Source organism: Pseudopipra pipra, chromosome 17 (assembly GCF_036250125.1).
Source record: "Pseudopipra pipra isolate bDixPip1 chromosome 17, bDixPip1.hap1, whole genome shotgun sequence".
NCBI lineage: Eukaryota > Metazoa > Chordata > Aves > Passeriformes > Pipridae > Pseudopipra > Pseudopipra pipra.
In genome coordinates, this window is record NC_087565.1 from 3,237,374 (window position 1) to 3,256,182 (window position 18,809).

General features: G+C 48.8%; 2 protein-coding genes across 4 annotated transcripts; both read right to left on the reverse strand.

Annotated features, from left to right (window-relative positions):
* Positions 1 to 889: 889 nt before the first annotated feature.
* KIF3B (kinesin family member 3B) lies at positions 890 to 12,874 on the reverse strand. Of its 3 annotated transcripts, none has more exons than XM_064673812.1 (9): positions 12,808 to 12,874; positions 8,162 to 9,599; positions 7,474 to 7,575; positions 6,645 to 6,767; positions 6,409 to 6,527; positions 6,074 to 6,187; positions 5,526 to 5,631; positions 5,166 to 5,344; positions 890 to 4,558 (listed from the first exon to the last, which is right to left on the reverse strand). In XM_064673812.1, the coding sequence occupies exons 2-9, from the start codon at positions 9,542 to 9,544 to the stop codon at positions 4,465 to 4,467; spliced, it is 2,220 nt and encodes a 739-aa protein (XP_064529882.1). In that variant the 5' UTR covers positions 9,545 to 9,599; positions 12,808 to 12,874; the 3' UTR covers positions 890 to 4,464. The 3 variants fall into 3 exon arrangements, with proteins under 3 accessions (XP_064529882.1, XP_064529883.1, XP_064529884.1); XM_064673813.1 differs by lacking the exon at positions 12,808 to 12,874 and adding an exon at positions 12,621 to 12,741; XM_064673814.1 differs by lacking the exon at positions 12,808 to 12,874 and adding an exon at positions 11,619 to 11,933.
* A 351-nt stretch (positions 12,875 to 13,225) lies between these two features.
* On the reverse strand, positions 13,226 to 18,690 carry POFUT1 (protein O-fucosyltransferase 1). The gene is made up of 7 exons (XM_064673843.1): positions 18,497 to 18,690; positions 18,115 to 18,236; positions 17,750 to 17,932; positions 17,102 to 17,214; positions 16,255 to 16,447; positions 15,479 to 15,721; positions 13,226 to 15,063 (listed from the first exon to the last, which is right to left on the reverse strand). The coding sequence occupies exons 1-7, from the start codon at positions 18,666 to 18,668 to the stop codon at positions 14,875 to 14,877; spliced, it is 1,215 nt and encodes a 404-aa protein (XP_064529913.1). The 5' UTR covers positions 18,669 to 18,690; the 3' UTR covers positions 13,226 to 14,874.
* Positions 18,691 to 18,809: the final 119 nt, after the last annotated feature.

Genomic DNA, 18,809 nt, shown 5'->3' on the forward strand with positions numbered 1-18,809 from the left:
CAAGGGCCGCCGGGAGTTGTAGTCCACATGGGCGGGCCCGCCGTGGGAGTGAGGCGGCCCGCGGACTGCAAGTCCCGGCGGGCGCCGCGCGGCATGGCGGGAGAGGCCGCTGCCGCCGCATGGCCGCGGTGGGGGGGCGGCACCGCCCGGGCCGGGGGCGGCGGTGGGACCGGGCTGGGGAGGGGGGCCGGGGCCGAGACCCTGCGATAGCCCCCGGGATGAGAGCCGCGACTGTTCGCGTTCTGGCATCGGGGTTATCACAGGATCAGAATGATTTAGGTTGGGAAAGACCCGAGGTCATCGGGTCCAAGCTGTGACCGAACGCCACCACATCAACCACAGACCATGGCACCGAGTGCCACGTCCACTCTGTCCTCGCACACCGTCAGGGACGGTGACTCCACTACCGCCCTGGGCAGCCCATTCCTATGCCTGAGCACCCTTCCTGTGAAGAAATTCTTCCTGATGTCCAACCTAAACCTCCCCTGGCACAGTTTAAGACTCTGTTCTCCTCCTGTCGCTGGTCACCTGGGAGCAGAGCCCGACTCCCACGTGGATACACCCTCCTGTCAGGGAGTTGTAGAGTGATAAGGCCACCCCTTAACCTCCTTTTCTACAGGCAAAACACCCCCAGCTCCCTCAACTGGTCCTCATCAGACTTGGGCTCCAGACCCTTCTGGACCTTCTAGCATTTTCTACTCATATTTACATATATATATATATATATGTATATATACACACACACATTACAAAACTCACTGCAGTTCTGCTCACATTTAACCACTTAGTTTACCCAGAGACTTTTTTTTTAAAAGGGAAAAACAACACAAGGCTTTGTAAAACATGGAGTTGCTGAGCCCTGCCCCAAATTAATGATGAAAACCACACGTTTTGATAGATGCAATAAATCTTATTGACTTTATTACATGTCATATTTTAGGATCACTTTACATTCCTAGACAAAAGAGATGATACAAATAAATATAAGCTGTAAAACTATGGACAGAACTATGGACAGGTTCTCTTTTTTTCTATAGATCACCTAAGAGAAGGCGGAGGTGGGTGTATCTCCAAGGAGCTGAGAGTTCTCATGGACAGCTGTGCCCACGGAGGGGATTCTGGGGCACCTCTTCAAAAAGAAAGGGAGCTGGAGAAGGCAGTAAGTGCCTGGACCCTGGAGAGTCAACCCCCTCCTGCACACTGCAGCAGGCAGGACCGGTGTTCTCATTTCAGTTCCAGCTAATTATGGCTTTTGCAGCTTCTCTTTTCCAATTTGTGGTAAAGGCTCCGTGGAGCAAACACAGCACGAACAGACCCCCCCAGGAATCACACTGAACTGTTTAAAGCCTGGTGCACGTTAACCAGCACAGACAGGAGAGAGGACAGGTCCAGAGGCGTCTCACTGGAACTCCAGCGCTGCCTGTTCAGCAAGGGCAGAGTTAAACACCTAAAACTGGCTGAACACAGGCCTGCTCTGATCTGTACAAGGCACCAACGCAGCCCCGGGTGCTCTGGCAGAGGTATGTGTGTTTGAGAAGATTCAAGCAGCATGCAAATGTTTTTAAAAAGGCGCTGGACTTAAGGATTTCAGAAAGTGCTTTAATTCCTATGCGTCAGTGTCACACGGCGCTCGCTCCAGCACCAAGGGCCGACTCCTGCCCCATGCCACTTCTTAAAAAAAAAGATCCCATTATACAGATCAGAGCAAAGACAAGGATGTTAAACATTCCTATGAAGAAAGGGTGGCGGTGCACACTGTCTCAGGGCCTCTTCCAGGAGTCTGGCTGGATTTCCTGCCTTTAGTTAACCAGCAGGAAGCCCAGATGGTTCAGATATCACCGGAGAGGGGCAAACTCGGCAGGAATGTTTCTTAAAAGCTTCAACCCAGAGCTCAGTATGTTTCGTACAGTTTAAGACAATGTATCTTAACTTAGCATCAGTGCCACTGAGCATCTGGTGAGGGTAAATCCATTGGAATGAGAATCCAAAAAGCTTCTGTAAAAGGCCGAGATTGCCAATGAACACACTGACCAAATCTCCACACCGCAGCCCCAATTTACATACAATGACTAAATATGCAGATTTATTCTTTTTTTCCACCCTACTGAGTTTCTTTCACCTCGCTAATGAATTTCTACAGAGTTAAAAGCAGAGCCTTTCTGACACATCACCAGCTCATCAACATGAAAACAGGTTTGCACTGCAGAGTCCCATGGCACCAGCTCTGCCACGAGGGCAGTTTCCAGCATATGAGTTTAATATAGAATTCCCTATGGAATAGTAGCAACTGAGGAAGAGTGTGCACATGTGCAGACACAGAGGTGTCCCTGTATGCATTATTCACATAAAACATGTGTACACAGGTATGTACATAGACGTGGTTATATACTGTGCTGCTATTTCAGGGTTTTAAACCCCGCTTGTTTCATTTCCGTTCTCTGAGCACTTACTCCATACAATCATCTTTTAAAATGTCCCAGCACAGAAGATTATGTGCTGGGGAGAAAGAGGGAGGAGAGGGCAGAGAAGGTGATGTTATATTATGCAACAAAAACCAATTAAAAGGCTCTCTGGATATAAACAGTGCTTTATAAAAAGGAAGATTATGCCGGGATTCCATGTTCAGGTTGAAAGAAATTGGTCATGTGCCTGCTCTCTCAATTATAAGCAAATTCCTCCTTCCTCCACCAAAACTAATATATATATATATTTATATGTGCATATATGTGTATCCATATATTAACCTTGTGGCCCAGGGAAGCAGTCCATGGGTTGCAGCAGCCAAGTTGGTGTTTAGGGGCCCACCTGGGCAGCTGGCTCACCTGGGCACCGTGCCTGCAGGATGCAGAGGTGAGCTGTGCTGAGCGCTCGGTTCCTCCTGCTCAGGGGGTCAGCAGAACGGAGTTCTCCAGCCTGGGTGAAGTCACTCCATGGACACTTAACAAGCACAAGGCAGAGTCCACACATCAGAGCATTTCTACAACCAGGCAAGTCCTCACACACTCACACGTGTCAGTCTGGAGGAAGTCGTCAGTGAGGGGAACAGGTAAAAACGTTCACAGGATGACAGCCAAGAGCAACCAGAAAAAGTAACATCCCAAGTCTCAATATACAGCGAACTAAAACTTACAAATGAGCTGTGGGACACTAGACAGGGACACCTTACTCTGTCCTTAGTGTGGAGTTCCACCTCCCTCTAGCCTGCTACACGAGCCTGCGGCATTACAGGAGGCTGCTTTAGTCATAGGGCAGCTTTGCAAGGAGACCATCAAAAGCAGTTCTTCCTCCCTTGTTTTCAAAGTAAAACCCCTGGAATTAACACCAGCTTCCATCATCCAGCCTCAGTTAGATCTGCTTTCACTCTCAGTGGGCTCTGCATAGGCTGGGAGGTGCAGAGGGAAAGCTGCTCAACCCTGGAACAGGTGAGGCACAAGAGGCACCAAATGCTGAACCTCATTAGACACCAAGGGAAGGGACCATACTCCCAGGAGTGCACTCAAAGGCAGCTACATGTTCCACTGCTCTGCCCAGCTTACAGGAGAGCCTGAGCCTGGCAGGAAGAGCTCTGAGCCAATGCTACATTTCCCATGAACAGTGAGAGACATGAGAAAATGGCCATATGCCATTAAAGATGTCATATGGACACTGGTTTTAAATGCCAGGGGTAAAGTAGGAGGCAAAAGAGAGGAGGAAAGCTGTGGAGCTGGCACTGGCATGCAGAGGTGTTCCTTGACAAGGTGGTTCCTGTTGGTAGGGGTGAGGTCTGTAGGAGGTCAGCACAGAGGAGCTCTTACTTATGCCTGTAAACAAGGAAAGGACTTCAGATTCTACTGCTTCCTTTCTAGAGAGCACAGAATTGTTTTCAAGACCCCTTTTTGTCCTACAGCTCTAAAGGGAGGCACAGCTGTGTGTTTTTGAGGACACACTGGCCACTGCCATCCTGCCTGTTCAGACCAACACCTTAACCCCAGATCTCTCAAGCAGGAAGAGGAAGAACTGTGCACCTTGTCAAGTTCAAACAGATCCTCTGCTTTTTAGCCTCATTTGGTTCTCACTGTGTAGCTCTGGAATGATGGTTCTGTTGAGATGACTTTCAACTCTGTCTTCTTATTGCCCAACAGCCAAAAAGCCCCGTGCAGCAGAAGGGCTGGTGCAGGAGGAGGACGGTGATGCTGTGAGGTGATCCCCATGCTTCCCATTGCTCCTAACACACTTTAACGTACCTCATGCATTTTTGATTTCCTAACTAAAATCCATTTCCCACAGAGGCCAAATGCTGAATTGCAAGCACGGATCTTCCCGTGGCTCAGTGCCCCTGGACTGGCCCGAGTCAGTTAAACAGCAACAAGGCCATCTCCAGGGAAAGGGGCTGGAGGCTGGCCGGGAGCTCTCTCTGCAGGTTTTTATTTGTCTCTGCTCCCAGAAGGCAAAGGCTGTTTCCTCCCTGGAGAGGAGCTGCTGGTTTTACTTTGGAACCAGCCCTCGTGACTGTGGGTAGAGCTGAGAACTGTGGGAGCCTGCCGACGAGGATCCCGACGATTTCCTTCCAGTTTTCGGCCTAAAGAAGTGAAAATGAAAACATAAACAAAAAGAGCTCTAACAATGTCACCTGTTACTTTCCAAAATTAATCTTCAAAAAGCCAATTCTTTTACTGGATTTATTCTCTAATCAGTTTTAGCTTTCTCTTCTGTCCCATGTCCTACACAGCTCCCGGAAAGGAGGTTGTGGCAGGGTGGGGATTGGCCTCTTTTCCAGGGTAACAAGTGATAGGACAAGGGGAAACTGCCTCAATTTGTATCAGAGGAGGTTCAGTTTGGATATTAGGAAAAATTTCTTTGCTAAAAGAGTGGTTAAGCATTGGAACAGGTCGCTCAGGGCAGTGGTGGAGCCACCATTCCTGGAAAATGTTCAAAATACAAGTAGATGTGGCAGCTTGTAATACAGCTTAGTGGGCAGGGTGGGATTTGGTCCAAGGTTGGACTTGAATCTTGAAAGTCTTTTCCAATCTTGATGATTCTATGATTCTATGTTCCTTTTTTTCTCTCTCTCTCTTTGCTTTGCAGCCAAGCTTGGCTTCACTTCACTGACAAGAAGCCCTGACAAACAGTGGCTGTACTCGCACCTCTCCCCGTGGGCCAGTCTGCTCACCGGAGGCCTGACTCACCTGGGTTTTGATTTTTTATTTGAAGTGCTCTCAAAGGTCGAGGCGTCCACCTGAATCTCATCTTCATCCTGCAGAGCTGCTTCTAGAGCTGCCTGAACTTTGGGAGCGATGGCTGGACCCTCGTAGTCCCTCGTCGTTCGGCTGGGCCCGTCCAGTTCCAGTAACACGATGTTCTCTGCCTGAGACAGGAAAAGCAGAATCAAAGTCTCCGTGTTTTCATACAAATTGTAACTTTTCCCTCCAGAAACTCATTCTGAAGTACGTTATAAATGTATGCAGGACATTTTACATCTCACAGAAGAACACACAATCCTCTGGGATTCACCTGATCAGGAGGGTAAAGACAAAAAGGGGGCCTACCCTGTACCGAGCCTCTGGATGAACCATCATGGATGTCCTGGCGTGTTGGCTCAGGGGCCTTTTGTATCCCACAGCAGATACTGGTCTTTTCATCATCTGCTGGTTACTAGAGAAAAATAGAGACTCAGCCTGTTATACCCCAAAACCAAAGGCCCCTCTTGAAGTTTATGAGCTGCAACATCTCCAAATTCCACAAAGAAATCTGTTTCAAGAGAGCAGAAACTACCCAGGCTGCATTTGCAGGAGCAGGAAAGAAATATGATAGGAATGTACTGCTATTTTAATGGTGAATGCACTGTTATATATATTTTACATATGATTATTGGGCTCACATGGAAGAAAAATCCCAATCTTCCAAGAATTTTCCTAACTGTACATTTCTATTTTACTGAACCTACTAAGAGGAATAAATTGTTTTATTTCATTGTGCAGCAAGAACCTGTGAACTCTAGATTAAATCCCAAATTCAATCCCTTGTTCTTGACACAGCTGGAGGGTTTCCTGTCACCTGTAATTCCATTCCAAGAAAAGAGCAGAAGTACACTCACTCCAGACGGGTTATGGGATGCAGTTTCCAGTGATCTTCCTCTTCATCAAAGAATGATCTGTTCATGATCTTGTTCTTTTCTTCCAAGGGAATAAAATTTTCAATAATCAGGTGCCTACATGCAACCACAAAAATGAGAAATACACAAGAAACATAATTAGCAGATGACTTTCCTCACTGCTCCTCTCCTGATGATGTAATACAGCCCTGGAAAAGGAGGAATGGTTTAGTTCCCTTATGTTTAAATCTTGTTCCACAAGTATGTGCAAGGCAGTACCTCCACTCCCTACCCAGGGAAGCCCCCTCTGTTACAGTTAATACAGTGAGGGGACTTACTTTAGCTTTAGTTCCCTGGTAAGTTCATTCTGGGTCTGTTCCAGTTCCTGGCGCTCCTTGATGTGCTCTTCTTGGAGATCATGGATCTCTGCCTTCACAGCTTGCAGCTTGGAAAATAACTGGAACAGACAACAAGGGCCAAAATTTATCACTTGCCAATGTTGCTCTCACTTTCACACGATTTGATTTTGTTCCCAGCCCTCTAGACAAGCAATAATTTATTATTTTTTTCTTACCTTTTTGAGTTTTTTGGTCTTTATGTCCACCTCTTGCTGAAGGGAACTATAGGTCTCCTTCAGCTCTAGTGTTTCCTCATCCCGACTTTCCATCTGTTGCTGGATTTCTCGCTCCCGACGTTTCTGAAGAACGTGACACAGGGAATTAAAGACCACAATTACCTTGTCACCTCCAGCTGACACACATGAAACCAACACTCAGGATGGGTTTACTGCCCTGCCTTCCAGGGCTTTTCCTGTGGCTTCCAGTTCTTCCTATCTCTTGCCTTAGAAATACCAGAAGCATTAACAACTCTTCTTTGTCCTTATTTTGCTACTTAAGTCAGATAGTGTGAATAAGTGCTCAGGCTTCAATTAAAGGAATGTCATCTTCAGATTCTGGTGTTTTTTTAATGTTCTTTTTATCAATTCATACTAGTCATTGCATTTAAAAATCACCAACAGAAACTGCATAAAATAGAAAATAGTTTATAGAAAATAAACTTTTTAGCCCAGAGTAAACATCCCTCCTTTGAGCTGATGGCTGAACTGGTATTCTTGGAGGTCTTACAATTATTTCTTCACCTACAGACAGCTCCAGTCAAGATAGGACATAAGTCTTTAACATGAAGAGCTAGAAGAAAATGATCATAAACCTTCTCTACATATTTCAAACAATGACAAATAGGACACAAGCCCTTCCCCGTTCTTTTCAGATAAATGATTGCTATTAAACCAATTTTAGGGTTAACCCTGGGAAAATTTTCTGATAGCTTCCCCTGATACAATGTTTTATAAAGGTTCCACAGCAAGGATTTTTATACAAAATAACAAATCTCCTTCCTTGTACCTGTTCTGCAATTTCCTGTCGTTTCTGTTCCAGGATTTTCTGCTGTTCATTTGTGTGATCCACAATATTTTTCCCTCCCACCAGGAGCTTGCTTTCCATTGTCTGAAAGGAAAAACCAAGGTCAGAAGTTTCTCTCAGTGACCACAGAATGTAACTTTCTCTTCTATGGATACAACTTCTTCAGGGCAGCTCCCTTATTTAACCTTCTCTTTCAAGGCAGCTGCTACAAGAATTGCTATATATATAAAATTCCTATAAAACTGTGAGATTAACGAAACAGTAACTTGCTTAGAATTAGGCACTGCTGCAACACGTGGCAAAGCTGGAGAACCAAAAGGTGTACTCCCCTGTAAAGAACCTTTAATGATCTGTGACAGAATGAGGCATGTTTTGTGCCACAGCTTGTAAAAAGATGCATCATCACATTCTGTTGTGCCAGTGTCTTAAGATCCTACAGGATCAGCACATAAGAACAATAAAACAAGTCGTGAACATTAAAACATGAAATTAATGGTGGAAATTTCAACTTCTGGCTAGAAATAGCTTATTTTAAAATCTTCCAATCTAAACACAAAACCACTATCCCGGAAACTTTTTGTGAAATATATTTCCAAATTGGGAAACCCTCCATTCTCCCCAAAGCCCTAGAGAAATTGCTTTCAAAGAGCATCACAAGGAAGAATTCTACCTTGATTTTAGCACTCAGCATTTCTGTTGCTTCCTTCTCTCGCTTCAGGTCCTCCATTTTCTTCTCCTTCTCTTTCAGCAGCCTCATTTTTTCTTCTGCTACCAAGCTGTGATCCTCAACTATAGCTTTCTTCTCAATCTCCAGCTTTTCTTGTTGCTCCCTCCAGTAGTCATCTTTGTCATCTCCTTCATCCTCACCCTCTTCAGTGTCCTCCTCCTCTTCCCCACCATCTCTCCTCCTTTCCCTCCTCTTTCTTTTGCCAATAGACCGTTTTTCCAGCTGTGCCTTGAGTCGAGCAATCTCCTCCTGGAATTCTCGTAGCAGAGCCTCCTTAGGATCCTCATTGACCTGTGGCTTGTTCTTGATGTTTTTGGCACGGTTGGCATATCTCAGTGTGGTCAGTGTCTCCTCCACGTTGTAGGAGGCAGGGCCTATATTGGCCACCATCACAGTTTTGGCATTGCCACCTAACGAGTCCTGGAGTAACCTGGTCAGCTTGGAGTCCCGGTACGGAATGTGTGTGCTTTTCCCATCTACCAGGGCAGAGATGACGTTGCCCAAAGCTGAGAGAGAGAGGTTGATTTTAGTAGCTTCCTTTAACCTCTCCCCCTGTGCCCCAGTCTTGGCTTGCCGCTCGCTGCCCGCGAGGTCGACCAGGTTGAGCTTCCCGACACGGATGTGATTCTCTCCGTCCAGTCCCAGCTCGCTGCATTCAATGGTGATCTGGAAAATGGCATGAGATCGAGAGCTGTGTTCGTTCATGTTGGTGGCACCAACAGAGCGGTTCTGGTTTCCCAAATTCATGATGTGCTCGATCTCTTTGACACTTTTTGTAACAACAGTGGTCAAATCCTTCACAAACACCCCTGTGTCTGGTCTCTCCTTCAACTCCAGCCGCTTGGACTGATCCTTTGATAACAAGTCTCTGATTTCTTCTTGGTATATTTCCAAATAAGATGCTCTAACTAAGTATTGCTGATTTTGAGATCTAGAGATGTGGGTGAAGATGTGATCGAATGAATTGGGGATGACCCCTCTCTTTTCGGGATCACCACGCACCCCTTCCATCGTATATGTTTTCCCTGTCCCAGTCTGCCCATAGGCAAAAATTGTCCCATTAAACCCTTGCAGAACAGAGTCCACAAGAGGTCTGAAGGTCTCATCGTAGAGTTCGACCTGTTTGGAATTCCAGTCATACACGGCATCAAAGGTGAAAGTTTTAGGCAGTTCATGAGATGCTCCCCGCGGATTCTTCACTGAGACCTGCCCTAACTTGACATCCACATTAACAACTTTCTCGTAGGAAGCAGTTTTCTCCTTGCTGTTCATGGGCCGGCAGCGCACCACCACCCGCACGGACTCAGAGCTCTTTGGCTTGGACATGACGGCGGGTCTGTGCTGGTGTGATCCGAGGGGTGGATGATCCCGTGCTAGAAACCTGAAACAAAAACAAAGCAGGAATGTCTGGAGGCAGTTTTCTGCACAAAGCCGAAGACTCGACTCATCTACTCGAGCAGCATTTTGCATTCATTAAGTTGCAAGGGATTTTGGAGAATTAAAATAATGGACACCATGAAAACTCTGTACAGGCCTGAACTGAAACACTATTATTTTACCAAAGCTTGTGCATCAAATGGTATCACTTTTACAAGCTCTGCTGCAAAAAATTGCCATCAAATCACATTTTTACAGCTGGTAAAGATCTCTTTCTTGACCCTTAAAAATAATCATAATGCTATTTAAACTATTTATAAAGAGAATACTTTGCCATTTATTTTCTTTGCAGTCGAGCCTTTTGTTTCAAATCTCCTGTTTTGAAAACCTAGTACAGCCTTGCTCTCTCTGGCACACAATTCCCCTATTATTTTTTCTTTTGGCATTATACTTCTGCCAGGATTCTCCACAAAAGCCAGCCCTGCCCAAGCACACTGACCTATGACATCACTCCACGCTCCTGCTCAGGAGGTTTACAGGATTCAGCATCAACCTAAATTTACGTTGCATAAACCCAGTTCAAAGATCACGACTCTGGGTAGAGAGAAAGGACACACTTGGTGCATCCCCCAGTCACCAGCCTTTGAAAATGGAACAAAAAGCCTGTGTTCCTGCTAAAGCAGTCCCTGCTAAAGCCTCAGAAGGCAGATCTCAATGGCACAGCTTGGGGAATGCCGTGTGGTTTCTAATAAGCCTTTTTATTTCCAAAACGTCTTTCAAGAAGAGCTCTGAGGTCCTTCTGTCAACTGGAATTAAGTGTAAAACCAACACACACTGGGAACCCCAGGTAGAGCTGGCACACGTTCAGGTGTGGCCTCCTCGGGATGTGCTGGCTGTTCCCTTCCCATCTGGATCTCCAGGAAACATGGATTTTGTCCAACTGTTTTTTTACTTGATAATTGCACATCTCAGGAGAGCTCCTCAAACAAAGTGACAGAGAACTTCAGAACTACAGGATGAGAAAAGAACCACAATGATTCTCGCCCAATATCCAATCTCGGAAAGAGTAACACAGGAATAACAAATAAACATGGTTAAAACCATGTTTAATAAACCTCAGTACAGCCTTGGGAATTTCCTTCAGTTTGTGGGAGGAAACTCCTTGCTCCTTGCTCTTCCCAGAGAAGCACACAGTAGCTGACAGGGGGATGAGGAATATGCACCGAATTGACCAAACTGAACACTCATCCAGAATTCACTTTACACCCTGCACAGTGAATTCACACTGCTGCAGGAATCTTGGGTAGCTACTGAATAAAACCATTTCCCTCCTAAGTGACAGCTCCAGATAAAGGTGACCTTCCTCTCCCACCCACAGCAAACACAAATTCTAGAGCACCAGCACAGAAAAAATATGTTAAATGAGGACAAATCTTGGCAGAATCACAAAAAGCAACTCTCCCTCCTCTCATTCTGAGGATTTGTATACATCAACAAGCACTTCTCCTGCCACAGCTACCAAGGATATTCCTGTAATTCAAGTTCACAAGACACAATTTTTTTTTGGACAAGGTCACATGACAACCACTGTGTGACGTATCTGCACGTTCACACTGGTAAATACTCAAATTAGGCACCAGTTCTGAAAAGCAGAACACAGATTTATTTTATATATTGAACATCCAAAATACTATTCTGATGAGAAGTGCCACTTTTGTAAGCAACTGTGATAAATATTACATGATCAGAATGAAGTTAGTCTTGCCAGAGGTATACATTGAACAAAAATTACGTTGCACATTTGCTGCTCTTCTGGGTGTATCTCCTTAACATGAGCTTGAGCAGCTTTTAACACCTTTCCACATTTCACTTGCAAGTCTCTTTTTATAGTCACAAACAACTGATTTCACCCCTGATTTGGGCTATTTTCATAACAACCTATCACGAATCATCTCCAATTATTTTAGCTACCGCAGTGAAGTTTACTGGAAGCATAACAAATTATGGTTCTTCTCAGACTTACCCAAGTGTGTAACTGGGCAGTAAAACCAATTAGTTGGCAGTGTTCCTACTCCCCAGAAACTCCAGGGCAATGTTTGAGCTGGACAGGAATGGCCAGAAAGCTGGGAATGCTGCCGTGCCATCCACTCTTCTCCATCAAAGAGCGGAATTCCTTCATTAAGTTAGTTCAGCCTAAAGTGACCTGGGCCAGGTCTTTGTGTCAAGGTCAAGCTTGAGGTGGATGCACTTGAAGATGTGCCCCAGGTGCCCAAGAGGGGAGGGTGGGCAGAAATGGAAGCATTTTTATTTCAGTAAACACAAGGTTGTGCATGAAAAAAAAATAAGCAACGTCACAACCTGAATGCAAGCTGGGGTAGCCACTTCTCCTCAGAAACTTCCAGCATTGGGAGGTGCTGGCTTGGCTGGTTGTGCCCCAGGCACACTGTCCCCAGCCACCTGCCCTGACAGGTCCTGACTTCTCTCCACTTCCTACCTTGAGCTTAAACATCCCAAAAAGATTTCTCTGGAGCTGCCCAAACCCTTCCCTTGCATCTCCGCACATCCCCAGATATACCACTCGAAACATCCCATTGCTCCTTGCCGTTTAAATCTTTCAAACACTTGTGGGTTCACAACGCCCTGGTTATGGACCCTCCAAACCCAAACCCTCCCTTGTGCTGCTGTTTCTCCTCTCGCCTCCCCACCGAACCCTCCGCAGGCCGGGCGGGACTGCCACGGGCAGGACCCCGGTACTGCCGCGGTGTGGCCCAGTTACACCCAGCACCTGTGGTCACCTCTGGTCACCTGTGGTCACCTCTGTCACCGCTGTCACCCCAGGGGTGTCCCCTCCCCCGGGGAGCCGGGACCGTGGCGGATCCACCCGAGCATCACCCGCCGCCCTGGCGGCTGCGACACAGGGCGCTGCAGGGAAAAGGGGACCCGAGGGCGGTCGTGGGACGGGGACAGCGCGCAGGGAGGAAAAGAACCGCGGGAGGGAAGCACCGCCAGCGCGGGGGGCACCCACCCGAACGCGGCCACCCGCCCGCGGCATCGCCACCGCAGCCCGGCCGCGGGCGAGTCCCGCCGCCTCTCTCGCTCGCCGCCCGGGCCGCGGCAGCGGGGGCGGCCCAAAGGGCCCGGGTTGTGCCCCCGCGGGCCGGGCCGGGGGTGGCGGGCGCTCGGGGCGCGGCGCGGGGCCGGGCCGGACTCACCTGCGCCGTCACCATGGAGCCGCCCGGCCGCGGGCCCGGAAGCGGCGCGGCCGCCCCGCCCGCCCGTGACGCGCTTCCCTGGCAACGGCCGCGCCCGCCCCGCTCCGCCGGGAACCGGGACAAAGGGGCCGCTGACCCCCCTCCTCCCCGCGCCGCCGGCAATTCCAACAACCCCCAAAGTGCCGGGGCTTGCCCCCGACCCGGCGCGTCCCGCAGGAGCCTCCGAACTCCTTCAGAGCTCAGGGATGTTTCCGAGGAGGAAAAGACCACCGTAAATAGAAGGCATTTAGAGTGAAGCCTCCCTGCCCTCCTCGTAACAGCGCTGTCTGGACCGCAGCAGTGCCTCCAGTGCACTGCTTCCACAGCCCTGGTACCACAGACTCCCGTGATGGAGGAAGGAATGTCGGGGCACTACCAGTGAATAGAAAATCAAGTTTTTATTAGTACAAAAAATACCTTTTTTTTTTTTTCTTTTTTAATTATTTTCTAAAAATACCCCATCCCTAACGTTTTAATACTTCGTCTTCCCAACAGTGCAGGGCAAGGCTCCCCTTGCTCCGAAGCAAGGCATGGCAGCCCTGAGGGCATCACTCAAGATCAGTAAACTGTAAGAAACACCAAGGAGGAGCAAGGTCTCCAGAAGCCCGGCTCCCAGAAGCCCCAAAACCAATGATTTTCCCCCAAATCCCATGATTTTTGAACCCAGCCCTGAGGAAATAAGAGATGAGCCTTTGCCACCCTGACACCTGGGGGATCGTCTCAATTAGCCCTTTTTTGCTCCCTTCCTTCAGCCTTCAAACTCCTTAATGCTCAAGAGTGACTCCAAGGAGGAAAAGACCACCATAAAAAAAGATATGTAGAGTTAAACCCCTGTAACAGCACTGTCTGGACTGCAGCAGTGCACTGAAGGCAGCAGCTCTAGTACCACAGACTCACACAAGTGGCATTTTTAAAAAAGGAACAGTTCTGTATTCAGTCTTTGGACCAAAAAATGAAGTCACAGAAGCACCAAAAGGCATTGGTCAAGTTGAGTCTCACCATGTTGGGATTGTCAGTGTTACCAGCATCAAACTGTACTGGGCCAAACGGAGAGGTCTGGGCTGCTGCTTCCCCATCAACAAACAGTAACTTTCTGGAGTTATCTCCCCTGGGAACTGCCCCCCAGACAAGGGTGATGCTCTGAGATGAGTTATTTTATAAAGTACAAAACCAAACAGAAACCACTACCATAGACCCAAGCACGATGTACCCAACCCCACTACAGCTACTTTAATAATCCTGGCTTAAAGTTTCGCTCCTCCCACAGACCTCACCGACAACAACAGCTACAAAGCTACAAGCCCTAAATCTCCACCTCTGGCCTGGCTGTGACAGATCTCCTGTGTCCCTGCACGTGCCTTCCCCCATGTCGACGTAGAGGCTGAAGAGGCAGCTGCCACTGTGCCCCACTGTGCTCCTCCAGCACTGCTGAAGGGATCCAGGGCCCCCCAGCACTGGGAATGGAATCTCTTTGGACAGGGAAAGGGACACTGAGGCACTAAAGCGACAGACATCTGGTAAGGCAACAGCTGCCCTCAATAAACTCAGAGCTTTTTCAGCTCTGAGCTTCACCTTGCACACCCTTTCCAGGGAGCCTGATATGCCTGACAATACTTTTGCAATTAAAAGAACCAATTATGGTCAGTTTTGAGCAAGAAGCTTCAAAACATCTCTAGGTAAGAGTTAAGAATTAACATTAAAAAAAAGAAGAGGAAATCTGAGCAGCTGCTTCATCATGATCGCTGGGTGAGCCCCAAAGAGTGAGAATGGAGAGCTATAAAAAACTACATCTTAAAAAACTATATGTATTTTATAGTTCCCTATAAACTATAGGATTTAAAACTTCTATCTGACCTCACGTCGGAAATACAGGAGATGTCAGAGAGAACAGTCTAGAAATGACCGTGAGGAGCGTCAGAGGGCAGGAGCAGGTGTGGGCAGCCCAGCAGTGACTGCACACGGGGGAACCTGCAGCACCAAGGGCTGAGCTCACAGCCCTGAGAACCACAGAGCCTGTTCCTCCTTTGCTCAGAACTCATCCCGTAGCCTGGGGGGGTGGTCCATGCCAAAAAACGAGGAGGGTTTCCCGTGGATGTCGCGCTCTCTTTTCACAAAGGCGGTGAAGGAAGAGACGCAGTTCCCGATGAAGTGATCGGACTGGCCAAGGATGTATAGATCAACCTGAGGCACTTCTGGCTGCAAGCTGACAACCTTGAGCTGCAGAGAAACAAGGGAAGCAGGTAAATCCAGTCAGCTATTGTTACAATCCAATGTCTTGGTGTAATAGATTGTATTAGAAATGGGAATACACAACAGAAAGAGGGGGGTTTGTCTTACACTGCCCTATAACTCATTTATGATTAGATCAGTGTCAGAACATTTTTGAAAATCACTTAGGTTTATTTAATTTAAGCCCTTTTCAAGGAGATATTTACTACCATGCCAGATAATGCTCTTCAACCTCCGGGAAACAAAGTTTTCCATGATAATTTTTATTGCTATGAGTCAAATTCATTTTGAGATGGCAATGTTTGGCTGTGCATAACCTATTACACACAGCAGCCACGGGCCAGAATCCGAGGGAGATTTTTGCCAAAGCACTCCTGCCAGCATGGGTTTCTGGAAGACTCACCTTTCCTTGGAAGAACTGCTGTATTTCCGTTGTGTAGGGCTCGGAATCAGTAGCGATATAAATGGATTTAGCTTCAGTCTTTGTCACCCAGACCTTGAGAGCACGCTTGATCTCCCTGAGGTCTGGCAGGCACATGTCCATGGTGAGAGGCACCGCAGCACTCCGGTCGTAGCCCACACACTGGGGTGAAGCCATGAAGTGAGGCCCGGCTGTCCCGTCCTTCAACATGTTGCAGGCGTTTTTCTATTGGAAGAGGAAAAGAGAATCATAGAATTATTAAGGTTGGAGAAGGCCTCCAAGATCATCAAGTCCAAACTTTGAATGAAATACCCCCATGCCCACTAAACCATATTGCAAAGTGCCACGTCTTCGTGGTTTTTTGGGCACTTCCAGGGATGGTGACTCCATCAGTGCCCTGGGCAGCCTGTGCCAGTGCTTAACCACTCTTTCAGTGAAGAATTTTCCCCTGATATCCAACCTGAACCTCCTCTGGTGCAACTTGAGGCTATTTTCCCTTTTCCTGTCACTGAGAGAAGAGGCTGAACCTCATCTCACAACAACCTCCTTTCAGGTTCAAAGTACCACGTTTAAGTGGCAAGTGTGAGAAAATACCACCACATTCCCAACCTCTGCCTGTTTGAAAGAATCCCAGCCGCACTGCCAACACACAGGAAGCTCCTGAATGCCAGCAGGGATCAGGTGGCTGTCTCAGCACAGCTCCTTTCTGGTCAGCTTTGTCCCACCCCAGTAGCCACCAGCCCGTGCCGGAGCCGTACCCAGTCCGAGCCGATCCTCAGGTGAATCCCAACATAGGGCCGGACCAGCAGAGACTGGATATAGGCTTCTCCCTTCTTCACCATTCCATCAGACCACTCCATGTACTTCTGGAGGGGCCGGTGCTCCTCCAAGACAGGGAACTGGGCTGGAGCTCCAGGTAAGGCAAGGACAGGGTGCTCAGAGGGTGGAAACCTGTGGAAAACCAAACCCCAGCAGTCTGAAACACGGCATAATCCTGGACACTCCGTCTTGCATTAAGACTGAGGTGAAGGTTAGAATGGAAACCAGGAATATCCCAAAATATGCACCATCTATTGCTCCAAATTTAGATCAATTTTAACCATTTTGCCATCTGACAAAGCTCACTGACATTGAAGAAATTTGGATTGCTGTGTTTTACCTCAGACTTTTTATCAGACAGACAAAAAGTTAAGAACCTCATTGACTCAGTGAGGAGCTACCAAGCAATGGGAGGTCATGTTTTCCTCCCAGACTAGAGCAATTCTTTCACCCAAACTTACTAAAGTCGCTCATATCTCTGACAACACAAAGTAACCAGCAAAATGATGATCAGCAAATGAGAGCCAAATTAGTTTTGAAGATAAATTACATATGAATAATAATGAATAAACACTGTAATTAAATATTACTGGCTCAGAAATCAATCTGATTTGGTGCAATCACACCTAATAGTGCCCACAGGAAGAGCTGGGCAAATATTTAATGGAAAAAACATTAAGATTTTTAATTACATTGTTAACTAAGCATTTCAATTTCTCCCCCAAAATGTAAATTCACAATACAAAGTCATGACTGTTTTCATGAGTGACTCTAAATGCCCACTACCTTTGGATCCAATGGTCCTTGTAAGCAGGACTGAAGGAAATTCCCTTGAAGAGCTCAGACTTATCAAAATCCACTTGGAACTGATCCCAGAACGGACCGAACGGGTTTCCATCCTGCAAAGGAAAGACAAAGTGTTTGTTCAGTGCTTTCACAGAGCCTGCAAGGCAGATCTAGCAAGATCCTGGAGTGCAAAGCTGGAGTTTTTCTGTTCTGGGAGGAAAGCAGCCAGAATACAACAGCCTGTCTGTCACAGGTCAGGGCCACAGAAAGGAAAATTACCTGAGAACTACTGCAAAGGCTGTCTTAAAGAAGGACACTACAGCCTTGTAGTTAAGAGAGGTTGCTTTAACACTGGCTGGAAAACTCTACCACAGCTGGGAAACAGAGAGCAGTCACAGTCAAGTCTGAAGTGATAAAATCTACTTGCACAGACCATCTTCCCATCCCCAAACACTGGGAGACAAAGAAAAGGATGGATGAAAAGAAAAGCATGCCTCTCCAAAAGCGGTGAAAGGAATGCCACAAAGACCCATTTGCGGTGGGTAACTCCCAAATTTGCAAATCAACAGGCGACCTGAATGCGTCAGTCCTTTCCTTTGGAACCGCAGCGGAGACAAGCCTCGCCCGCGGGGCCGAGGAATAACTCACCTTCATGGGACAAGTGCTTTTGTCCGCGCTCCTCTGCGCCGCCGCCTCGAAGCAATAAGCCACCCGCCGTCCGGGCGGCCAGTGCAGGGGGGCCAGGTGCTCCATGAACTGCTCCAGGCTGAGGACGCGGTGGTACCGCTGGAGCAGCTCCAGCCTGAAGTGCTCCGAGTAGGGGACATGCAGCTGCGGGGGGACAGAGCCCGTGAACCGGGGGCTCGGGGATCCGCCGAACCTTCCCCGGAGCCCGCAGCTCATCCCCGGGAGTCCCTCCCCTGGTGCCCCGGAGCTCACACCTTATCCCCGGGAGAGATCCCGGCTCTGCCCTCCGCCCCCCCGCTCCCTCCCTGCGCCCGCCGGGGGCTCACGTTGGTGTAGGGCGGGCGGTGGTGCCGGTACTCGATCCAAGGCGGCACGGCCAGGGTCCGGTTGAGGGCGCGGGCGAAGGCCAGGGCTCCCAAAAAGTGCTCGGCCTGGTTCCCGAAGCGACCTGCGGGAGGGACGAGAGCGGGGATGGAGCGGGGGATGGAGCACCGAGGAGATGCAACTGGAGGATGGAGCAGGGGATGCAACCGGGGAATGGGGACCGGGAATCGCACCGGGGGATGAACCAGGGAACGCACCGAGGGATGCAGCGCGGGATGCGCCGGGGAAGGAACCCGAGAGGATGCACCGGGTGAGGCACCGTGGGGATGCACAGGGGAGACACCTCGGGGACCGCGCCGCGGGGATGAAGCGGGAGACCCTCACCCATGCAGGGGCAGTAGAGCAGGTAACCGGCCGGGTCCCAGGCGGGCGTCGCGCCGCTCCCCGCCGCCGTCACCGGGAGGAGCAGCAGGATAAGAACGAGCAGCCCCGGCAGCGGCGGCGCCGCCATCGCAGCTCCCCCTCGTCGGCGGCCGCCAATTCCCGGCGCCACCATCCCGTCGTGCCCCGCGGGCGCGGCGCTCTGGCGGCCACCACCGAGGCGTGACGTCACTCCCAGAAGGCCCCGCGCAATGGCGCCGCCGGGGCCGGGGCCGGAGCCGCGCTTGGCGGGGCCCGGGGGAACGGGGTGAGCGCG

Bases quoted from the DNA above. Each gene is read 5' to 3' on its own strand.
- KIF3B (XM_064673812.1), bottom strand. From the start codon at position 9,544: ATGTCCAAGCCAAAGAGCTCTGAGTCCGTGCGGGTGGTGGTGCGCTGC. The intron at 6,768-7,473 runs GTACAAGGAAGG...CACGTTCTTCAG, and splicing joins GACAGGAAATTGCAGAACAG to AAACGTCGGGAGCGAGAAAT. The intron at 6,528-6,644 runs GTAAGAAAAAAA...TGTCTGTTCCAG, and splicing joins AGACCAAAAAACTCAAAAAG to TTATTTTCCAAGCTGCAAGC.
- POFUT1 (XM_064673843.1), bottom strand. From the start codon at position 18,668: ATGGTGGCGCCGGGAATTGGCGGCCGCCGACGAGGGGGAGCTGCGATG. The intron at 18,237-18,496 runs GTGAGGGTCTCC...TCCCTCCCGCAG, and splicing joins GCTCTACTGCCCCTGCATGG to GTCGCTTCGGGAACCAGGCC. The intron at 17,215-17,749 runs GTGAGTTATTCC...TTTCCTTTGCAG, and splicing joins AAAGCACTTGTCCCATGAAG to GATGGAAACCCGTTCGGTCC.